This window comes from Emys orbicularis, chromosome 7 (genome assembly GCF_028017835.1).
Source record: "Emys orbicularis isolate rEmyOrb1 chromosome 7, rEmyOrb1.hap1, whole genome shotgun sequence".
NCBI classification, from domain to species: Eukaryota; Metazoa; Chordata; order Testudines; family Emydidae; genus Emys; species Emys orbicularis.
Window position 1 is genome coordinate 46,418,329 of NC_088689.1, and position 20,604 is coordinate 46,438,932.

Sequence of the window (20,604 nt, forward strand, 5' to 3'; positions counted from 1 at the left end):
GTATGAAATTCATGAGTGGGTGACAGGAATTCCTTGGCAACCGGACCAAATGTTTGGAACTCCTTGTGGGTGGAGAGACGAATAACTACAAATTCACTGCCTTCAACTTCACTTCCCCACAGCTGCACCTAAAAATAGGATGTGACCAAAAAAAAAAAAAAAAAAAAAGAGAGAAAGCAAAAAGGGTGTGTTATGGGGTGACTGGCCCTTAAGTGAGAGTTGATGCCATTACACCTGAACTTAATTACCTGATTGATTAAAAGGAGGGCACCGGAGCTTCATCAGGGGCTGAAGGCCTTCTAGAAAGCTGGGGAGCTCCTAAAAGAAGCAGTCTAGTAAACCTTCAAGGAGCCAGCCTGAAAGTTAGGGAGACTGCAATCCAGGAAAAGGGTCCTGAGTATCCTTATGGTTCTAACGGGAACATGGATGAGGCTTATGTTTTGGTTCTGGGCAATTTAAGATACCAGAGGGAAGAGGGACTGTGTTTGCCTGAAGAGAGACTGTGTCTGTCCCACTGAGAGGATGGGAAAAGACAGTTTTATAATTACTATGTGCTAATAAACTAGTCCTGAGAAGGGGTTTATTATGTGACTCTAGCCCTGGTTGTATGTTAAAATGCCTGGGGAGAAAGGAAACAGAGGACAGGTGCTGCTGAGCTAACAAGGACCAGTAGGGGGTGCTGCAGAGTAGACCTATACATCTACAGGAAGAGAGAGGAGAGAAGTAGGTGGAACAGATGGAGGAGATAGAGAAGGAAGTAGGTTAAAACAACTAAGAAAACCCCCTCTAGTCTTGACTGCCTTGTCTGAAGCAGGAAGGAGTATTAGATCACTACCCTAATGTGATTTTTGGTTATCTCTTGGGAAGCACTCAGACATTGTTGTGCACTGTATAGGAATCCAGACAGACAGAGTTCTGCTTGCCATTGGCTAACAGCCAGCCAGTGGCAAGCAGTTCTGTCAGTTATCTGTGAACTGCAAAATGTGGTAGACTCATGGTTGCTTTGTTTCCTGGGGTCTTTCCATGTTGCTTTTTTGACATCCTTACTCTAGGGTAGGGATTAGTAAGGGTGCTACTACTGCCTGTGGCTGGACTGTATTTTTACCACTAGTTGTTCTGTTACTGACCCACCTAGTGTAAGTTCACACATACATTTACACACAGCTTGGTATTGTCATCCTTGTCTCTGTGCTGGCAATCATTCTCATTGTTGGTGACAATTGGAAGCAGTGAGAAATAACAGCTGCTCCATCTTTATGGCATATTATGGTGAAGCAGGAGGGAGGTGATATTGTGTGGTGCTGTTGGCTGTTTGTTGCATTTTAGGACAGTTTTTAACACCCTGTATGTGGGATAGCTTGTGTGTGTGTGTGTGTGTGTGTGTGTGTGGTGTTCTTCCTACTACTTGTATTACTTGCTCATATCTCCTTTCCTTGCCTCACATACCTTCTTTTTCTGGCTCCTCTTCCATTCTATACCCATTCCTCTTGGCCCTCTCAATCTAGGTCCAGTAACTCTCCCTTTGAACTATTCCTGAAAGCCTCTAGGATGCTGGTTACACCACTTAAGCTATTGTAACCTATTTTAGGTGCTTTTGAACCTGCCTGCACTCATGCATTCACTGTCATGTCAGTGGTTTGATTCAATATGAATAAAAGTCCATGTGGCTTGTGATGCTGGCAGACCAGGTGCCAGTTCTTGCCCAGGCTGTAAGCATCAGGTAAGCACTGACAAATTCATAGCTGGAAACCAAACCAGCTCACTTGTATGTTAGTATTGTTCAAGATAGGTATTAGACTTGCAGGGATGTGTTAAAATGTTTAGTCTCTATAAAATGCTTGTCAGTTGCTGCATGCATTAATCTTATTTGTAACATCTGTATCCCATGCTATAAGGTAATATGTAAGGTTTACTTTATAACTGTAAAAATGCCTGTTCTGCACCTGTTAGCCCAGGTCGAAAGAGTGCTTCCCCCATCCATCAAGAAATACTATCAAAATTATGTGGGCCATCATGAAACAATATGATACAAAGATTGGGTTGATGGTCCTGTTAAACCCATAAAGGTGCTACATGTGAGACAGCTCATCCCATCAGCTTGAATTCTGGAAGAAGGAAATAAAGATAGCTGACATGAAAATAAATCTCTTTGCTGTTTGGACACTCACAGGGAGGGAGCTAGGAAACAAAAGCTGAGATCACCAGGGTCAACCTGGGTTAGCCCTAAAAGTTCTTCAGTACTGACAGATTACTACAACTCTGTCACCTTTTTGGAACCATACACTGTAACTCATTTGTGTGTATATGTTGCCAGCTTTAACCAGTAAATAACACTCATTTCGGCCCCTCTCCTCAGTTAATAAATCCTTAGTTAGTTTTACAATAGGATTGGCTTATAAGTGTTGTCTTTGGTGTGAGATCTAAAGTACAAATTGACCTCGGGTAAATGACTGGTCTCTTGAGACTGGGAGCAATCTGAATATTTTGTGATCTTTGTAAGTGACTGTTTATCACTTAGTTCAGCTTGCCTGGGTTACTAGGTAGACTGGAGAGCCCAAGGCGACTGACTCCATAGTAAGACTGTTGTTGTGATCCAGGAGTTCATATTTGTTACTGGTTTGGTGAAATCTAATTATGGAACATACAGCTGGTTTGGAATGTCAGCCTTGCTTTTCGACCGTCTGCTCTGAGGTTGGCACTCAGTCGTGAACCATTCCAGACATTGTGACATGGTGGTATTGTCAGGGTCACAGTCTAGCTTCACCATCAAGTTGGATTCCTGTTGAGAAAATACTAGCATCATTCACTTTTTCAAGCTTGGCTGGAATCACTGCAATCATATTCTGTGTATTATAAGGGGTTGTCTAGCTCTGACTCACACCTGAGTAGAGATTAAAAAACCAAAACTCCTGGACATGAATAAGGAATGAATTACAAACCTGGTTTTATACCATATTTCATCAAAGCACTGTGGTTGCTAAAATTCTGTGCAGTGATTAACTATTACATTTAAATTGGAAGCAGAGGTATTTAACTAAATTCATGTAATTTGACACATTTTACAAACAGCATTAAGTTAAAAAGACAAAGGGCATTTCAAATAATTGGTCTTCCAGTTTCAATTCTGTTATCCATAGGAAAATCTCTTGAATTTTCCAACAAAATAATGGTTTAGGTTCCTATTCAGCCCACAGAGTACCTGGTCTTATGTGCATAACCTCAAGACTGGACAAGTCGTTTGCATGTCAGGCTGAGCTATTCTGAGTGAGGGGGGAAACAAACCCACCCTTTGTGTGAGTGGGATTTGGGGAGCTGTCTGTGGCTGTCAAGCCTAGGAAATTTTAGCAAAATATTGCAACGATTTCCCTTCTCCCTACATCAGCTCATTCAGACACTGTGACACCTCCCTAACTCATTCCCTGACCCACTCAACCACCACTTACCCCCACTCAGTCATTAATCCACTGACTCACCATTCATCCTTGACTAATCATACATCCTCTTCCACCAAACACAATTATTTCCCCCTTTCCAACCAATTATTTTTTCTCTCTCTCCCACTTGTCTCCCTACATCAGTTTTTCTCTCTCCCCCTTATCTTTTCCCTAAATTCTCTGTTGTGCTCCACTAAACCTATTAGCTCTCAATAACAGCTCTTCAAAGCTGCAGCAGTTGCTTGGTGTGGGAAGTGCGAGTCACTGGAAAACCAGACCCAGTGTAGTGACTTGCCTCTCCTTTATATCAGTGTAATATTTAACAGAACATTTATACATTACTTAAATATAATGGGCTAGATTCACAGCTACTCTTTGGCTGCTTTGATAATGTAAAGCAGCTGTAAACCTAGTTTAACCCGCCAGTTAAGCTGAGTTTATGGCTGCTTTGCTTTGCTGGAATGGCACAAAGCATATCGGTGAATCTGGTCCAATGCCATCCTCACAAGTAAATGTATAACAAGTCATTATACTGCATACTATTCCCCCCCCCCTTGACATAAACACTTAAAACATTTTTTTAAAAAGCCCCTAAATGTATGTTCATTTCTGTCAGTAGTTTGCACCCTCACTTGGGGATGAATCCTTGGAGACCCAGGTGGGTAGCTGTTTAAAATTCAAGCCTTATATTTTAATTGGACCATAAATCTGTATTGTTAAACTTTACTGTTGTATTAAAATGCTGCATGTACCAGTTTCCTGTATTTGTGCAAATGTGTTAAACTATGACTGTTGTAATGGCATGAATTAACATAGTGTACACATTGTGAATACATAAAGATGTAATGTTAACTTGTATTTTTACCTCCTGAAAGAGAGAATGTCAAACTTAATATATTCAACATCAGTAATTGGCAAGGTGAATGGGCAGCAGTTAAATAGAATGAAAATAAAATTGAGACAGTATGTCAGGTTATTCATTTAAACTACTCATTCTCAGAATTTCAAAAGGTTTTTTTCTATCTGAAGTCACAAGACAAATGAAATGAGAAGGGTTTAGTTTACAGTGCACTGGGATTTTAATGCATAGTATTTCCTTATGAATTCACCTTGAGTTTCTAGAGTTATTGTACTAAAACATCATAAAAAAACGAATTAGGATTTAATTATTATCATCCTCATTTTGCAGCAATCAGTTCTAATGAATGTATCTATAAATGTGTATGTGAACAGGTTTTCTACCTCTTCCTTTTTTCTGATCATTGGTCTAGATCTGACGCTTGGAAACAATTATCAGTCCAGAAAGCATTACTACTGGTCTGGAGAAGTGTTTCTTACAGATTATGAGAAGCACTAATTTTCTGACTTGATCTGAACAGCTGGGATACAGTATTTCACCAACTGGTAGAAGTACAGATTTACAGTAGAACCTCAGTTACGAACACCTTGGGAAAGGAGGTTGTTCGTAACTCTGAACAAAACATTATGGTTGTTCTTTCAAAAGTTTACACTGAACATTGACTTATTACAGCTTTGAAACTTTACTAATGCAGAAGAAAAATGCTGCTTTCCCTTTATATTTTTTTTAGTAGTTAGGTTTAACACAGTACTGTACTGTATTTGCTTTTTTTTTCTGCTGCTGCCTGATTGTGTGCTTCCGGTTCCAAATGAGGTGTGTGGTTAACTGGTTAGTTCGTAACTCTGAGGTTCTACTGTAATTCTTTATACCATCTGAAAATACGGTACCCCTGGGTTTTTTGCTCTAGTAGTTCTTGAGGTTGCAGATACCAAAACCACATCAGAAATTAGTGTGATTTTTTTTTATTTGAATATGTATGTTAAATATGTAACTGGAGAACAGTGAGAACACATTTTAAAATGAGACAAATTTTAGTTCAGTACATAGGGCTGAATTTCATGTTGAACTGAACTTCACCCTAGAATTAAAATTTCAATAAACTGAACTAACTATAAGTAGGGCCCTATCAAATTCACAGCCATGAAAAACACATCACAGACTGTGAAATCGAGTCTCCCCTCAGGAAATCTGGTCTTGTGTGCTTTTACCCTACACTATACAGATTTCATGGGAGGCCAGTGTTTCTCAAATTGGGGGTCCTGACCCAAAAGGGAATTACAGGGGGTTGCAAGGTTATTTTAGGGGGCTCGTGGTATTGCCACCCTTACTTCTGTGCTGCCTTCAGATCTGGGTGGCTGGAGAGCGGTGGCTGTTGGCCGAGCGCCCAGCTCTGAAGGAAGTGCCCCACCAGCAGCAGTGCAGAAGTAAGGGTGGCAATGCAATCCTTTCTTCTGCACTGCTGCTGGCGGTGGCTCTGCCTTCAGAGCTGGGCTGTAAAGGCAGCCCGCCACCTGCAGCAGTGCAGAAGTAAGGGTAGCAGTACTGCGACCCCACCTACCTTGTGACCCCCTCCAACTCCAGGACCCCTACAATCACAACACCATGACATTTCCAATTTAAATAGCTGAAATCATGAAATGTATGATTTTTAAAATCCTAAGACTGTGAAATTGACCAAAATGGACCATGAATTTGGTAGGGTCCTAACTATAAGCAAGCTTCACTTTCTGTTTATAATATACAACTTTAATGAACACTTGTTCTCTACTAGGGTGACTAGATGTCCCGATTTTATCGGGACTGTCCCGATATTTGCTTGCTTGTCCCGCGTCCCGACCGATGTTAGGTTGGGACACTGGACAAACAAGCAAATGCTCCGGAGCCCGGAAGTGCTTGTGCCCCCCCCCGCCCCGACTCCGCCTCCTCCTTCCCCCATTGGCTCCCTTCCCAAATCCCCGCCTCTTCCCCAGGCTCACCATTCCTCCTCCCTCCACAAGCGCTGGAGGGAGGCCCCGGAGACGCAGGGGAAGTGCGGGGCCGGGGTGAGTGAGAGTCCGGCCTGGCCCCGAGCAGGCAGGACTCAGTCGGGCGGTAGGGAGAGTAGGGGGGCGGCCCGCGGGGCCAGGCGGCGGCTGTTCTCCCCCCCTGGGCAGCGGGACTCGGGAGCAGCCGCTGCTGCAGCTCCCACTGCCGCGGGGGGTGGAAGCGGCTGATGGCCAAGCTCGGCGGCTGCGGCTCTGGCGCCCGGGCCCGAACCCCCCGAGCCTGGGCCTGCTGCGGGGACCCAGCAGCGCGCACGCTGCGCCTAGCCCCTGGCCAGTCGCGTCTGGGCTGCTGCCCAGCTGGTGCAATCCCGCGGCGGCCCGGGGTGGAGGCATCGGCAGCCCAGGCCCGTTCGTTCCCCTGCGGGACCCAAGCGGGACGGGGGGGCTGGGGCCTGCTGCCCCCACTCCGGGGCCGCCGCGGGATTGCACCAGCTGGGCAGCCAGCCCAGACGCGACCGGCCAGGGGCTGGGCGCAGCGTGCGCGCTGGATCGCCACAGCAGGCCCAGGCTCGGGGGGTTCGGGACCGGGCGCCAGAGCCGCAGCCGCAGCTGCCGAGTTTGGCCAGCGGCCGCTTCCTCCCCCCGCGGCAGTGGGAGCTGCAGCAGCAGCTGCTCCCGAGTCCCGCTGCCCAGGGGGGGAGAACAGCCACCGCCTGGCCCCGCGGGCCGCCCCCCTACTCTCCCTACCTCCCGACTGAGTCCTGCCTGCTTGGGGCCAGGCTGGACTCTCACTCACAGCACCCCGCTCCCCCTGCGTCTCCGGGGCCTCCCTCCAGCGCTTGTGGAGGAGGTTTTTTCCCCCCCCCCCCGCCACCTTCCCCCCCCCCCCGCCGCGTCCCGATATTTGACCTGGGTGATCTGGTCACCCTGTTCTCTACAGAACTGGTCCCTAAGTGAAGATTTTTTTTGCCTATTTTTAAATGATAAAAGGTTTCATTTTAATGATAGTAGCTAAAGAAGAGATGGCAAATTCTGTGTAATGTCAAATGTATTATCTTCAAGGTATTTCTAATTGGAAAAGATATTTTGAAGCTAAGATAAATATTGAATAATATATTGAAATATGAATTATCTTAAAATATCAGCTTATAAAGTACAGAAATAAAGGGAGCGAAATGATTCCTAGTGACTTTTTTCTCTTTACATATACTCCAAGGATTCTTGTATTCTTATGGTTAAATTAATATTATTAGCACTCTTGGCATATTATAGATCAAGATCATAGATATTTAAAGTAACAGCTTGTTTACACTTAAGACTAGCCAGTATTTCTAAAGGCATCTTTAAAATAAACAGTCATTTGACACATCAAGAATTTCCTTCAAGTATTTGTAGTCTCTTAATAGGCTACACTTACCTTTAATGGTATCGTTTGATTTTTAGCTAGCAAAACTATTAATTTTAGGATTTCAGATCTGGCTTTAGCTTCTGCTGATGTAGAGCATTTTAGTGGGCAGAATGTTATAACCCTTTGCCCTTGTACAGCAAGGATTTTCCAGTTCAGCTACAGAGTGTGAGATTAGATGTTTCTATGTTGGCATTTTTCTTAAATTCTCCCAGAGCTGCACCACTACTAAAAACTTGTTATAGCAAAGGTGGACGTAGCAGTGTAAACTGATTGCTGGCATTTTTGCCACTATTCCATCAAATCTGCTCAGAATGGGTAAGGATGACAGTGATAAAGCTATAAGGGACTTATTTTTTAGTGCTTTTATTGTTGCTCCCACTCATGGAGCTACACTAATGGCAGTGCAAATTGGGAGAAATTTAAGAAAAATGCCATTGTAGATGAAATCATTGTGTCTGACTGAGTCTGAAAGGCTGGAGAGCACAGGAACTATGTTTTCCTATGTTCTTGCAGTGCTAGCCTTCCTCAAGGGAACAGGGTGTGAGGGCAAGGCCATGGATCCATCCACTAGATATGGTTAGAAATGGAGGGAGATATATGCTTTACCCTGAAAAAAGGTGGCAAACTCTCTCTGCAATAGGCAGTTGCCTGAAATTCATGCTGAGACCCCCATAGCAACCTGGCTACTGCCTCATCATCCTATCACAGGGTTGTGTATTAAATGCACAAGGTAGCTCATAATGACGTAATACTGAGCGGAGGAAGCACTAAACTTCCATTGACTGATGCAATAACACACACCAGTCCAATATTTTCCTGTATCCTGGGATTTTATTCCTTGCACCTGCACTGCTCAGTTTGTGCGCATAGTAGCTCACAAGTGTGTTGTCTTAGTAGTATAATAAAACCCCAATACTTTTTCTTGAAAGGTTTCAGATACATCCAAAAGCTTCAGCAAAACAAGGTTTTACATGAGCAGGGTGTCCTAGGATCCTGCCCCAGAATAAGCCCCATGTGCACAGAAGCAACTCACAGGACAGTGTTCCCTTGTGACTGGATGTGGACCTGCTGGATCTTTCCCTTGGTCATCTCCTTCTGTTGGTCACCTCCATCTGGGTCTTCGCCAGGCCACATAAAAGTTCAGTCCCCTTCCAGGGTACACAACATCCCAAAATAAACACCACCTTCAACAATAGTTCCAAGTTAGCATAAAAAAATTTCCCCTCCTGGGCTCAACTCACAGTTCTTATAGAATCACCAGAAGGACCTTGAGAGGTCATTTGGTCCAGCCCCCTGCACTGATGCAGGACTAAGTATATCTAGACCATCCCTAACAGGTGCCTGTCCAACCCATTCTTAAAAAGCTCCAATGAGGGGGATTCCACAACCTTACTTGGAAGAGTATTCCAGAGCCTTATTATCTTTATAGGTAGATATTAGGAAAAACTCTAACCTAAATCTCTCTTGCTATATATTAAGCCCATTACTTCTCATCCTATCTTCAGTGGACATGGAGAACTATTGATCACATCCTCTTTATAACAGTCCTTAACATTTTTGAAGACTGTTATTAGGTCCTTCCTCAGTCTTCTTTTCTCAATACTAAACATGCCCAGGTTTTTAACCTTTTTTCATAGGTCAGGTTTTCTAAACCTTTTATCACTTTTGTTGCTCTTCTCTGGACTCTCTCTCCAATTTGTTCATGTCTTTCCTAAATCATGGTGCCAAAAACTGGACTCAATACCCCAGGTGAGGACTCACTAGTGTTGAGTAGAGTGGAAAAATTACTTCTTGTGTCTTACTTACAACACTCCAGTTAATACATCCCATAATAATGTTTGGGGTGTTTTTTTTTTTTGCAACAGTATTATATTGCTGACCCTCATTTAGTTTGGAGCAGTTTTGGGAGCAGGGATTGAGTGGTGTCTGCTACCAGAAGTAACCAGCAGCCAGCCTCCTCGCTGCGAAGGAGCCATTTCCTCCTCCCATGGTGGCACTACTGAAGTCCTCTCCAGATGGATTTCTTCCTCAACCTTGGAGAACTCCATATGCATATTTTCAGTTAATTCCTCATGTGCATGGATGCTCCTCACCCTAGCCACCACCTCCTGTAGCGCTCACCTGCTTCCTGAGAGATTCTACCGGAAGGCACCTTTCCCACTGGATGTAACAGGGAAATGAAGGCCACAGTCTCTGCAAATCCACAGCAGGGCCTGGATAAAGGCATCCATGGTTGGGTTCCCTGTCTGGATGTAGGCACAGGAGGAGGAGCAAAGAGCAGTGTTGTCACTGGCTATGTGGGCTTTTCGAACCATGCTGATTTTTATACTTTCTCCCTCCTAAAGCCTCCCTCTCAAACTCTCGTGTTCGCTAGCTCCCCTTGGTTGCTTAGTGCCTGTCTATTAAGCCCTTCTCTCTTGGGTCAGCCCTGCCCCCTTGTTAACACTCAGGGGAAGGGTGATGAAAAGGGCAGGAGGCTAGAGCCTTGCTAGTGTCCATTCAGCTGCCAGCTAGGAGGCCTCTGGCCCCCATTTCCACACAGTCCCCAAACACACAATCCCCAACAAACCACACTGTAAATTTTAAGTAAGCCAAAAGAAAACCCACACAGAAACAAGCTTGCCCGCTCACCCCAGGAATTAATGCTTGCTCCTTCTTCCCTCTGACTTTCCTGTGTACTATCCTCCTGTTCATCCTCCACCTCCTCCTGATTTGGTGGTCTATAACCTACTATATCATCTTTGTTCCCCCCCCCCCCTACTTTCACCCAAAGACTGTCATCTGGTTTGCCTTTTTTTTTCTGGACCTCAGAACAAGTGTATATATTCTTGATGTACAATGCAACATCAACTCCCTTTCCCCCCTTCCTGTTCTTCCTGAACTAAAATAAGCTATCCCTTCTATACCAGTATTCCAGCCAGGAGACTTATCTCACCAAGTCTCAGTGATGCCATTAAGTAATAATTTAGGTTATGTACTAATACTTCCAGTTCCTGCTTTTATACCTCATGCTCCTTGGATTTGTGTATAGACATCTAAAATGTTGAGCAGATTCTCCTCACTCTTAATGTGTCATTGATTCTCCAGGCTTTTCCCTCCTGGAAGTCCAGGTTCCAATAAAACACAATAGTTTTCCACCCCTCCTTGGCTTCTCTTCAGTTCCCTGTTCTCTTTGTGGAACATCAGCCCCAGGTCTGCCTCCCTTGACGTTGGCTCCTTGTTCCAGGGACCTGCCATGGGAACTAGCTCTTCTCTCCAGTTTAACTGCTCTTCTCCACCACCAGCCCCAAATTGCTGGGCTTCCTCCCTTTTTAAGCACTGGTGTGGTAGGGCAGGGCTAATTAAACTAGGAGCTGGCTGACCTATTACACCAGGATTGGTACACAGTGGATGCTGCTGTTATGGAGGGGGTTATGACTGGCATTAGGTTAGAGATGATAGTTTTGGTTATCTAGATGATGTATGATAGAGTTTGTAGTTTGCACACATTTGATTTGATTGATGCATGTGTCAATTTAAAATAACAGTTGTTTAAGAAGAAAACTAAAAAAACAAAAATTCCATCATTTGCAGACATAAAAGAGATTTCCTGCATGTATTTGATAGTGGGATTTTAAGTCAGGATCTTCAAATTCTCTGCACAGATCTTTCCCACTTAAACTAAAGGTGTCTCATCTTCTGTGGACTAGCTCCTAGAGGAGAATGTGACCCACACTTTACCCATGGATTATGCAATAACTTTCTATAGAGCAGAAAAATGTTGGCCTTCCAGATTCCTGGGTTCTGTTCCTGCTGTTGGAGGGGCGTGTGGTCTAATGCCAAAAGCAGTGATTACGATACATAGATCTGGCACATTCTGTCTGAGAGGCCGTGTGACCTGAGTGTATGAAAATTCAGCCTGTAATAATTAAAACATGGGTTCTATTTCTAGACCTGTTAGAATCTTTCCATTAATTTATGGGCGATATGATACTTTCTTCCCCCCCATGATCAGGGTATGAGCCATTGATCAGCAGTAAGGATTTCAAAGTGCATAAATATGAACAGCAGTGAGTAGAAGAGAGAAACTTAGAACTCATGGCCTTCTGGCTTCCAGTGCTCTTTCCCTTAGATTACAATGGTGTTCAGTGAGGGAGCCCTCTCTCTCATATGTATATAAAATATCTCCATGGAACATCTCTTCCACAGCACTGCAAAGCCAGGTAAGTGTCATACAGAACACCTGTGCATGATCTGGGTTAGCTGAGAAAATTGTCTATGATCCTCTTTGTAAGGTATTAATAACATGCCAGTTCAACTGACAACATTTTCAATATGCCAAATAATTGATGCAGTTAAATTATGTTGCCTAACATTTGTAGCTTTGGAATGTACCCTAAGAGAATTTGTGGATTTATTTTGCAGGTGAAGCTTTAAGTGCATCAGCAAGGGAATTTACCAATGATCCCTGTTATCTGCCTAAAAGGAAAGCTGTTGTTCAAGCAGCACGCTTCCTTCTGGCTGCTGTCACTAGACTTCTGATTCTGGCAGACATGATTGATGTGGTATACCTATTGCAACATTTAACAGTGGTAAGTAGAATCTGCACTAATTCAGTATGACTGGTCAGAGAAGTAACTGCAAATGGCATCTTCTGATGCAACATACTTTTTTCATATGTGTATCAGGTCACATATGTTTAATTTCTTCACAAAAAAGTTTGTAATCACTTTCTACTCCTCCTACCGTGCAGAGCTAATACAATCACTGGTGTGGGAGAGTGAGCTGGCTTCTCCTCTTAATCATACATCACCAACAGAATTTGCAACCCAGCTACAATGGAAAAGTCTCTTATTGGTGAAAGTACATGAGACCAAACGCAATGCAGATACTAGGTGAAGTTGGCAGTTAGAAAAAAAATCCTGTAAACTGAACAAATTTGATATGGAGCCACTGAGAGGAAATAAATATAGACCCCCTACAGTGACATTTTAAGTTGCATTATTTTATATTCCCTAGTTGATTATGTGAAACGTTATAAGTTACTATAAAACTGCCATTGTTTCCAGTTTATTGGTGACTGCTAAATAGGAGAAAATTCTTCTTCCAGAATATCTTGAGATTATTTCCCTGAATTTATTTGTTGAAATGTATTCAATTAATACATTTCTGGTGTTCTTTTTGAACTATAGGTTGGTGGCATACATTTGAAATCAGAGCTGTGTTGATAATTATGATGGTCAGATAAGTTACATATTTTTGTTTCCTATCTGGATGAGTCCAGGTGCAATTTCAACATGCATTTTTCAGGTAGCAAGGAATGAGGTTGGGCAAAGGTGCCCACTTATACACACACATGCCCTATCCTGGGGTTGTTTGGCTGTGTCACAAGTTAGAGATGCCTCAGGGCTGCTCTAATTATCACCCAGCTTCAGCAGCTCCCAAGGGACCATTCCAGCACCCAGATATTACCAGAGTGCACTTGTGCTCTGGCCATACCTCTTCTACTGCAGCCGTGCACTTTGCCAAGGCCAGAAGGGATTGGTAGTACAGAGCTGGCTTTATAGCATTCATGCTTCCTCTACAGTGGAGAATCCCCAGCTGGCTGGATAAGCCACCTTTCCCCTTTCCTTTCACTGTTGGTACCAGGCCTTGCTCTCAGTTCTTGTGACTAGTCACGCATGTGACTTTGAAATTCCTTGATATTTGTGGCAGTAAAACTGAGCATCTTGTTTGCTGAGTTAGCATGTGCCAGTCAAGTTAACTGGCAATCAATTAACTCAAGTTTTTTTAAAAACCCCTCCAATTTAGACCACCCTTCAAGGCTGAACAGTGGAAAAAGTGCTTAATAACTTTCCTTTTTAAACAAGTGAATAAGGTACTTCAGTTATACTCATCATAGCATCAGATGATGAGTTTTGGAGGGGGGCCTCTTGTATCATCATTTTTTGCCCCCTCCATCAAGGACAGAGAGCCTTATTCTATTTTCTTACGTTTAACGTCTGCTTAAAGATGCTTAGTAATGTGCTATTATTGCCTCATTAGGCAAATTGTTCCACACTTTTGTTGATCTTAATGTCAAGATGCTGTGCTATTAGATAAGCTAGATTCATTCTTTCAATTAATTCCATTACTACCTGTTTTAATACTGGTATCCTGTGTAAAGAGCTTTTCTCTCTGTTTTTGCTTTGTGACTTCCAATACTTAAACAGTTACCAGTATCATGTTGCTTAAATATATTTTGTAGGCTAATTACATATAGTTCTTTCAGATTCTTTTCCTGGAGCTTCTCCCTCCCCCCCCCCCCCCCCCCCCCCGGCTCAGTGCGTGTCTTTGGTAGCTCATGTTTAGGGCTCTGTGTCTGTCACAGAGATTGCGGAAGTCATGGATTCAATGACTTTCCATGACCTCTGTGACTTCTGCAGTGGGGTGTGTGACTGTCCTCCAGGCTGCCCATACAGCATCACACCTTACTCCACAGGTAGACCCATTGACTTCAGTGGGACTACATGTGGAGTAAGGTACTACTCAGTGGGAGCAAGAGAATCAGAATCTGGCCTCAAATGAGACCAGGAAGGAATGTCTCCAGGGTATACTATTTCACTGTGAAAGGCATAATGGAGATTTTAATGTTTCCTTTGAAGCATCCAGCATTGGCAGTTGTTGGAGATATGCTAGCTGGACCATTGGCTTGATCTGGTATAGAAATGTCTATAGAATATCAGGGTTGGAAGGGAGGTCATCTAGTCCAACCCCCTGCTCAAAGCAGGAGCAATCCCCAGACAGATTTTTGCTCCAGATCCCTAAATGGCTCCCTCAAGGATTGAACTCACAACCCTGGGTTTAGCAAGCCAATGCTCAAACCACTGAGTTATCCCTCCCCCCAAAATTATACAACAAGGCACTGCTGGGAAATGAACTCAAGATCTCCTGTTTACTTAGACAGGTGCTTTAGCCAGCTAAGCCATGGTGCCTGCCATGAGCCTACAGCATATTCTATATGTGTGTGAAGTTTGCCAGTTTAGAGTGTTGAAAGTGGTCTTAATAATACTATTTATTAAATTTTTAATTGTCTTGACACTTTTCATCAATAGTCTTTGTACCCAGGTGCCATCCCAGGTGCACCCTTGTAGCCTAAGGTGGCACTGTTTCAGTTTCCCTTTGAGGTTCCAAAAATAACTTCTACACACCCTGAGTCTTTATTTGGGGTCTTATGTATTTAATACCATCTGGCTCCCCAAAGATCCCCTTTTGGCCTCCCCCCACAAATATTAGGGTTTCTCAGCACTTCTTCTAGGACGTGTGCTTCAAATCCCAGTCTCCTTGGCCTGTAAAGTCTCCTCTCAGGTTTAGGGGTTTCAAAGCCCTCTTGCTGATTTCTTCCTTCTACACAGCTCCTCCTTGACTGGGCTTGGAGTCTCATTTTGAGTCACCTACCCAGTCCCTAATCAGTCTCTTGATCTTCTCCAGGTGGATCTAATAATCCCAAGCACCTGTCTGCACTATCTTGGGGAGAGGGGAGCCTTACCTCACCCACTCAGCAAAGCTCCTGGGGCCTTTAAAGAATATGGTACGGGATGGCCCTGTACATTCCCTCTCCCACACACCGATTGTTCCCCGGGACCATCTTCCTCTCTTCCAATTATTGCCTTTGTCTGCCTCCCTGGACATGTGGAATGGGATAAATGGCCTCTCTCACGAACCTCTCTGGTCTTAAAGGGCCAGTACCCTGTTGGTCCCCTACACTTTTATATAAGCACCCTTCCTAAACATTTTTAGTGCTCTTAAGACAAGTAATAACTAAAATCTGGTGGTATTCTTGGGTATAGATTTTTTTTTAACAACTCTGAGTCACTATATGATTTTCACTGGGGAGAAAGAACTAACAATTATTGAAAAATCATAAAATGACAAAGAATTGTTTGGAAAAACTGAATCTGTACAAAAAAGTAAATTGTCTTCTTTCCCCCTTATTTAAATGTAGTTTTCATATAAGCTGCCAAATTGATAGAGGAATTCAGTTTTCAACATTATTAACACAGAGAACAAATTAAATTGCAGTACAAATTCCCCACAATGCCTAACTAATATTCCTTGGCTTTGTCCTGGAGGGAGATAGTATATTATCTGTCTGCTGAGTCAGCCAACAAGGGTACCAGTTATAATGGCATCTTTTTATGTTGACACTTGTTCATTAGGAAATGGACGGAGACTACCAAGTAGTTTTAACACATGCCACTGATTAGCCATCAAGTGACAACAGCTTTTGGTCATCACCAAGTATTTAATTATTATATGTTAGAAAATTCAAATTTTATTCACTGTGGACCTGGTCCAGCAAAACACATTTAGTTTCCACAAGGTTTCTGCAGCATGGAAAGCAAATTTTGTCTTTGCTGTATTGTATCATCTTAAATATTCCAAGTGCATATCTCTTAGAAATACAGTACTTTTAAAATGTGCCTTGAGAAGTATTTCTTTGAACCTGTTCTAAAACAGATAGCTCTAACACACTGTCCTATTTCTTCATGAGGATCTCAGCTGTATAACTGTCATTAATCATTTGAGAGGAGATGAAAAAGTTCTTTGCCTTTCATTTCCATGGCTCTGAGCTTTTTAATTTTTGTAGAATAAAATCAAGGAGTTTGATCGTTGAACCGAAATTGATTTTAAAGGTTCTATCATTCAGTACAGAATGAACGAAATGAAAATGCTGACCAAGGAAAAGATTTGTTGTATGTATAAAAATGAAAGAAAATAGGCCAGCATCATGAAAGGATCAGTTCCCAGTTACATATTTATTGTATTGTCTGAATTATGTTGCATGGAATCCATATATTTTTATGGATTATTTATCAAATGCATACATTGAAGAAATGTTGAAAGTTAATCGTATTGCTCACGCAGTAGAACTTAGGTTTGTTACCGCACTGTTTGATGGAACATTTCAAAGCCAGTTTCTCTCTGGTAAAATGGGATGCTGCAAGCAGTGTTTTTCCACTCATCGTACTACAGAAAAGGAATATGGATTGTTAAACTTCAATTTTATTAGAAAATTATGGCACACAAAAGAGAAAAGAAACAATAGCAATATGATTAGTTGCCAGAGAAATCCTCTCAGAGTCTCACGTGTCATTCTGAGCTTATCTGGAATAAGCAATACATATGTACTGCATAACAAGTTACTGTGTTTTCAGTATAGTATTATGAGTATGTAGGTGACAGAAGAATAACCGATTTTAGTAAGATCAGCTTAATTGGTACTGCATATGTAACATGAAAAGGAAGAATTTCATTTCTTTTCTCTGGTTGCATAGAAACTCCATCCAAGAAAGCTCTAAACACTACAACATCAGCACAAAGTCTGTGACTGATTGTACTCTGATGGCATGATACTACTTTCAGCTGATTGTGGAGGCAGCAGCCTTATGACACCATGGAGCAATGTAAACAATATGGATACACATGCAAAAGAAATGGAGCATTCTCTAAGCTGGAGGGATTGTTTATATTGGTTTCACAGAAACTCCATCCATTAAAGTTACTCAGTATGATATTGAATGACTATAAAATTGGATATTGAAACACAAGAAAGATTACATCATTGGCTGATCAGTGATGAGGGCAGGACTGTATTATTTACCAACTTTAGAGATCCGCTTTTCTAAAGTAAACCTTTTATGGGTGTCTCACACAGAACAAATGAAGCATGAATAAGCTTTACCAGTGAAGCAATTGGTGATATTTTTTCACTTTGGTTTCTTCATTTATTTCATTGATCAACAATAGTAAGGGAATCCATGTTTACCAAAATGTCTCCTTTCTGACCTACCACCTAAACATTATTTCCCTTATTTCTGCATTCAAAGTCTCCTACCCTTCTATATAACTTCATCATTGTTGTGAATGATATGGTCAGACTAAAGTCTGTCCCATGCATCTAGTCCTTTGACTCAACAGTCCATTTTCAGCCTCATTCACTTTAGAAGTGATGCTCAATATTGTTTAATTAAGTGAATTAATAGACTGGTGGAATTACTTTGAATTTATTGATCAGAGGAGAAAAGCAAGAAGGTAAGAAAATGTTTATTCAAAGAGCCCACCAGCATGTCTTTCCTCTAATATATTTCAGATCCTGCTGATCCAGCATACTTTCTTTCTTCTCCTTGTCCTATTTGTTTGTAGATTTACTGTTTAAATTTACATATTTTTCACACACTTCTTAGTAGACTCAGTAATATCTATAAAGCACTGACTTAGATTTATTTAAAACTATCCGGGAAAGAGGAAGAAAAGTGGTAGGAAATGAGAAGCTACATGTGAAGCCAGGCTTCTTTGGGAAGATCATTATCTGCTCCTCTTCCTCCCTGCCTCCGTAAGTGTTAAAAGTGTTCTGAGCAGTGTAAAAATGATTTGAGTAACCTCAGTTGACTTGTGCTTCATTCTTTTTGGTATTAATTTTTTTTTATTTGTGCCACTGCTGGTCGGAGTAGAATGTGATGGTATGCTGCAATAGGCACCTCGTCATCCCATTCTATTCTGGTGTATTGTCCGAGTGATGTGTGCTTACAGTTTTGATGCCCTGATATGATGCAATGTAACATCAAAAATTAAATGTGAATGTAGGTAAGCATAGTCTTGATCCAAATGACATCACATACTATTGTAGACTTTCCACTGAGTTCCACAAGTTTTGGGTCAAGCCCATAATGAGGGATGGTTCTCAAAAAATTGTGGGTCATTTTAGAGAGATGCACAGGAGTATCTGAGAGAGGCTTTAGTCCCTTGGTTGTCTTACTGTAGTTGATCTGGACTTACAGATCTTTATTTACAGATAAGGCAACAGATGAAATTCTTCCTACTATTTCTGAAGTTTGTGCATGCCACAGAGGGGACAAATATGGGTTATTTGTATTTCTAGCATCAATATTTATAGGTCTATGTATTTTTCCACTCTACAATTTGTGGCAGAATTATTGCAACATAAATGACACAGGTAATGCACGTCCTAAACAACTACTTAGGAATAGGGCTTTGTGAAATGACCACCTTTTATTCCAGCAGAAGAATGGATACAGTACTACTCCTTCAATGTCACCTAGAGACTATGAGAGATGCCCCAAGTCCCTAGCAAGGTGACTTTACAAACCATGGGGATTCCCTAGAAAGTGTGAAATGATTTAATGATTATTTTATTCTAATAAACTGTTGCTAGGGAACAGGTTTCCCTTAGTACCACAATAGGGATTATGAGGTATCTCTGTCCCACCCCATAGGAGTCACTAAAGAAGGAGCATCTCACTACTTCTGTTATGGCACAGGGGTATATAACAAGGTGATAGGTCCCTTTTAAGGACTAAGGGGCATGGAGCTAGACAACCCTGTTCAATTATCAGACCCAGCTGGGAAGGGCTGAGAATGCTCAGTTGGAGGGGGCTGGCCCTGGAGGAGAGAAAGGGCTGCAGAATGAAAGACCTCTGGGCCCCTGTAGCCTGTGTTGTTCAGAGGAATAGCTTTCTTTTGAGTTACTTTGCTACTTTTTTTGTTTGACTTAATAAATGTGTCCTGAGGGAAGGGACTGAAAGAGACTTGGGTGTGGTGTTAGTCCTTTCTGGACTGCAAGAGATAGACCCATGACCCTGTACGTGGTGAAGAATGTGGATGTAGAACCGAGGGAAAAATGAGGCAGCAGAAGAGAAAACAGAGCTATTCCCCAACAAACATAGGTGCAGGGGTGCAGAGACCTCTCAGTGTGCACCAGCATGAGTCACAGCAGCCAGTGTCTCCAACTGAGCTCTGTTGGGTCTTTATAGGGATTACTGACCCCCTTCTAGCTGTATGAGATAACAGAACAGAGCCAGTTGGCCCTATCCCTCTAGTCCTTAAAGGGGCAGTCCACTTTGTTATAGGGTGGACAGGAGAATGGTACCCATTTAGAAGACTGTTTGAGGGCTTTGCCTTCACCTTCTCCCCTGGTTCTTGTCACGCAGACAGAAAGCAGAAGACCAGAAGTCCGAAGTGCAGGCAATTCAATGTTTATTGGGGTTAGTTCCAAGCAAACATATCCATAGCTCTACATGCTCACAGAATCTATTTCCCAGTGTTCCAGTCCCAGCTCTGACATACAGAGCCTTTACCCCATGTCCCCCTTCCGAGCTCTGACACCACAGAGCCTTTACCCTGTGCCCCCTTCCCCATTCCCACCTCCCATTCCCCCTCCTTAGCAGGCCCAAATATACCTTTAGTACACGCCCCTAGTTGCACTCCTTACAACTTATGGTCATGTTCTGTTTCGGGTCTTCGTCCCACCTTTTTTGTATCCCATGGGAGGGGCAAGGAGTGAGGTTGTACTCCGGTCAGGGGCAGGCATTTCTCTGGTCTTTTAGTGTTTTACCTTCTCTCCCCCCTCCCCCCAATCCTTTCTTGCCACTCCCAACTGGTTGCTTGACCTTGCCTTGAGATAAGGAGTTGAGGCAGTCTTCAAATCTGTGCTTATATATTACATTCCCACCATGCCCAGTAACACTTTTGCTGTATCCCTTATTTTTTCCCATTGTACTAAAAGCCCCCTCTGGTTGTGGGAAATGCAACACACAGTCTCTTTGTTCATTGTTTTTTACATATACTAGTATAAGATGTGAGTATTAAAACATCAAATCCCAAATTCAATCTCAGGCTGGCAAACAAGCCTATATACTAACAAAGACCTTTATGAGAAGTGGAGGAGGCAGCACAATAGGCTGCACTCAAGAAGACCCTGCTCGGAGGGTGCACCCCATTAACTCCTTATGGGGAAGGAGAAGGGGAGGCCTGCGCCAAGGAGCCCAGTGGAAGGGAGGGCACCAGTTTCGTGAGTGAGTGTGTGTGTGTGTGTGTGTGTGTGTATGAGAGAGAGAGAGAAAATGAACCACATCCATCTCAGGTTCACAAGCATGTGTG

The 20,604-nt window shown here is 42.7% G+C and overlaps 1 protein-coding gene across 1 annotated transcript in view; it reads left to right on the forward strand.

The window, feature by feature from the left end:
* Positions 1-20,604, forward strand: part of CTNNA3 (catenin alpha 3) — a 1,024,091-nt gene that overhangs the window by 25,284 nt on the left and 978,203 nt on the right. The window contains exon 3 of the mRNA XM_065408662.1: positions 12,091-12,257. Within this exon, the coding sequence (XP_065264734.1) occupies positions 12,091-12,257 (167 nt within the window). The remainder of the gene's footprint in view (positions 1-12,090; positions 12,258-20,604) is intronic.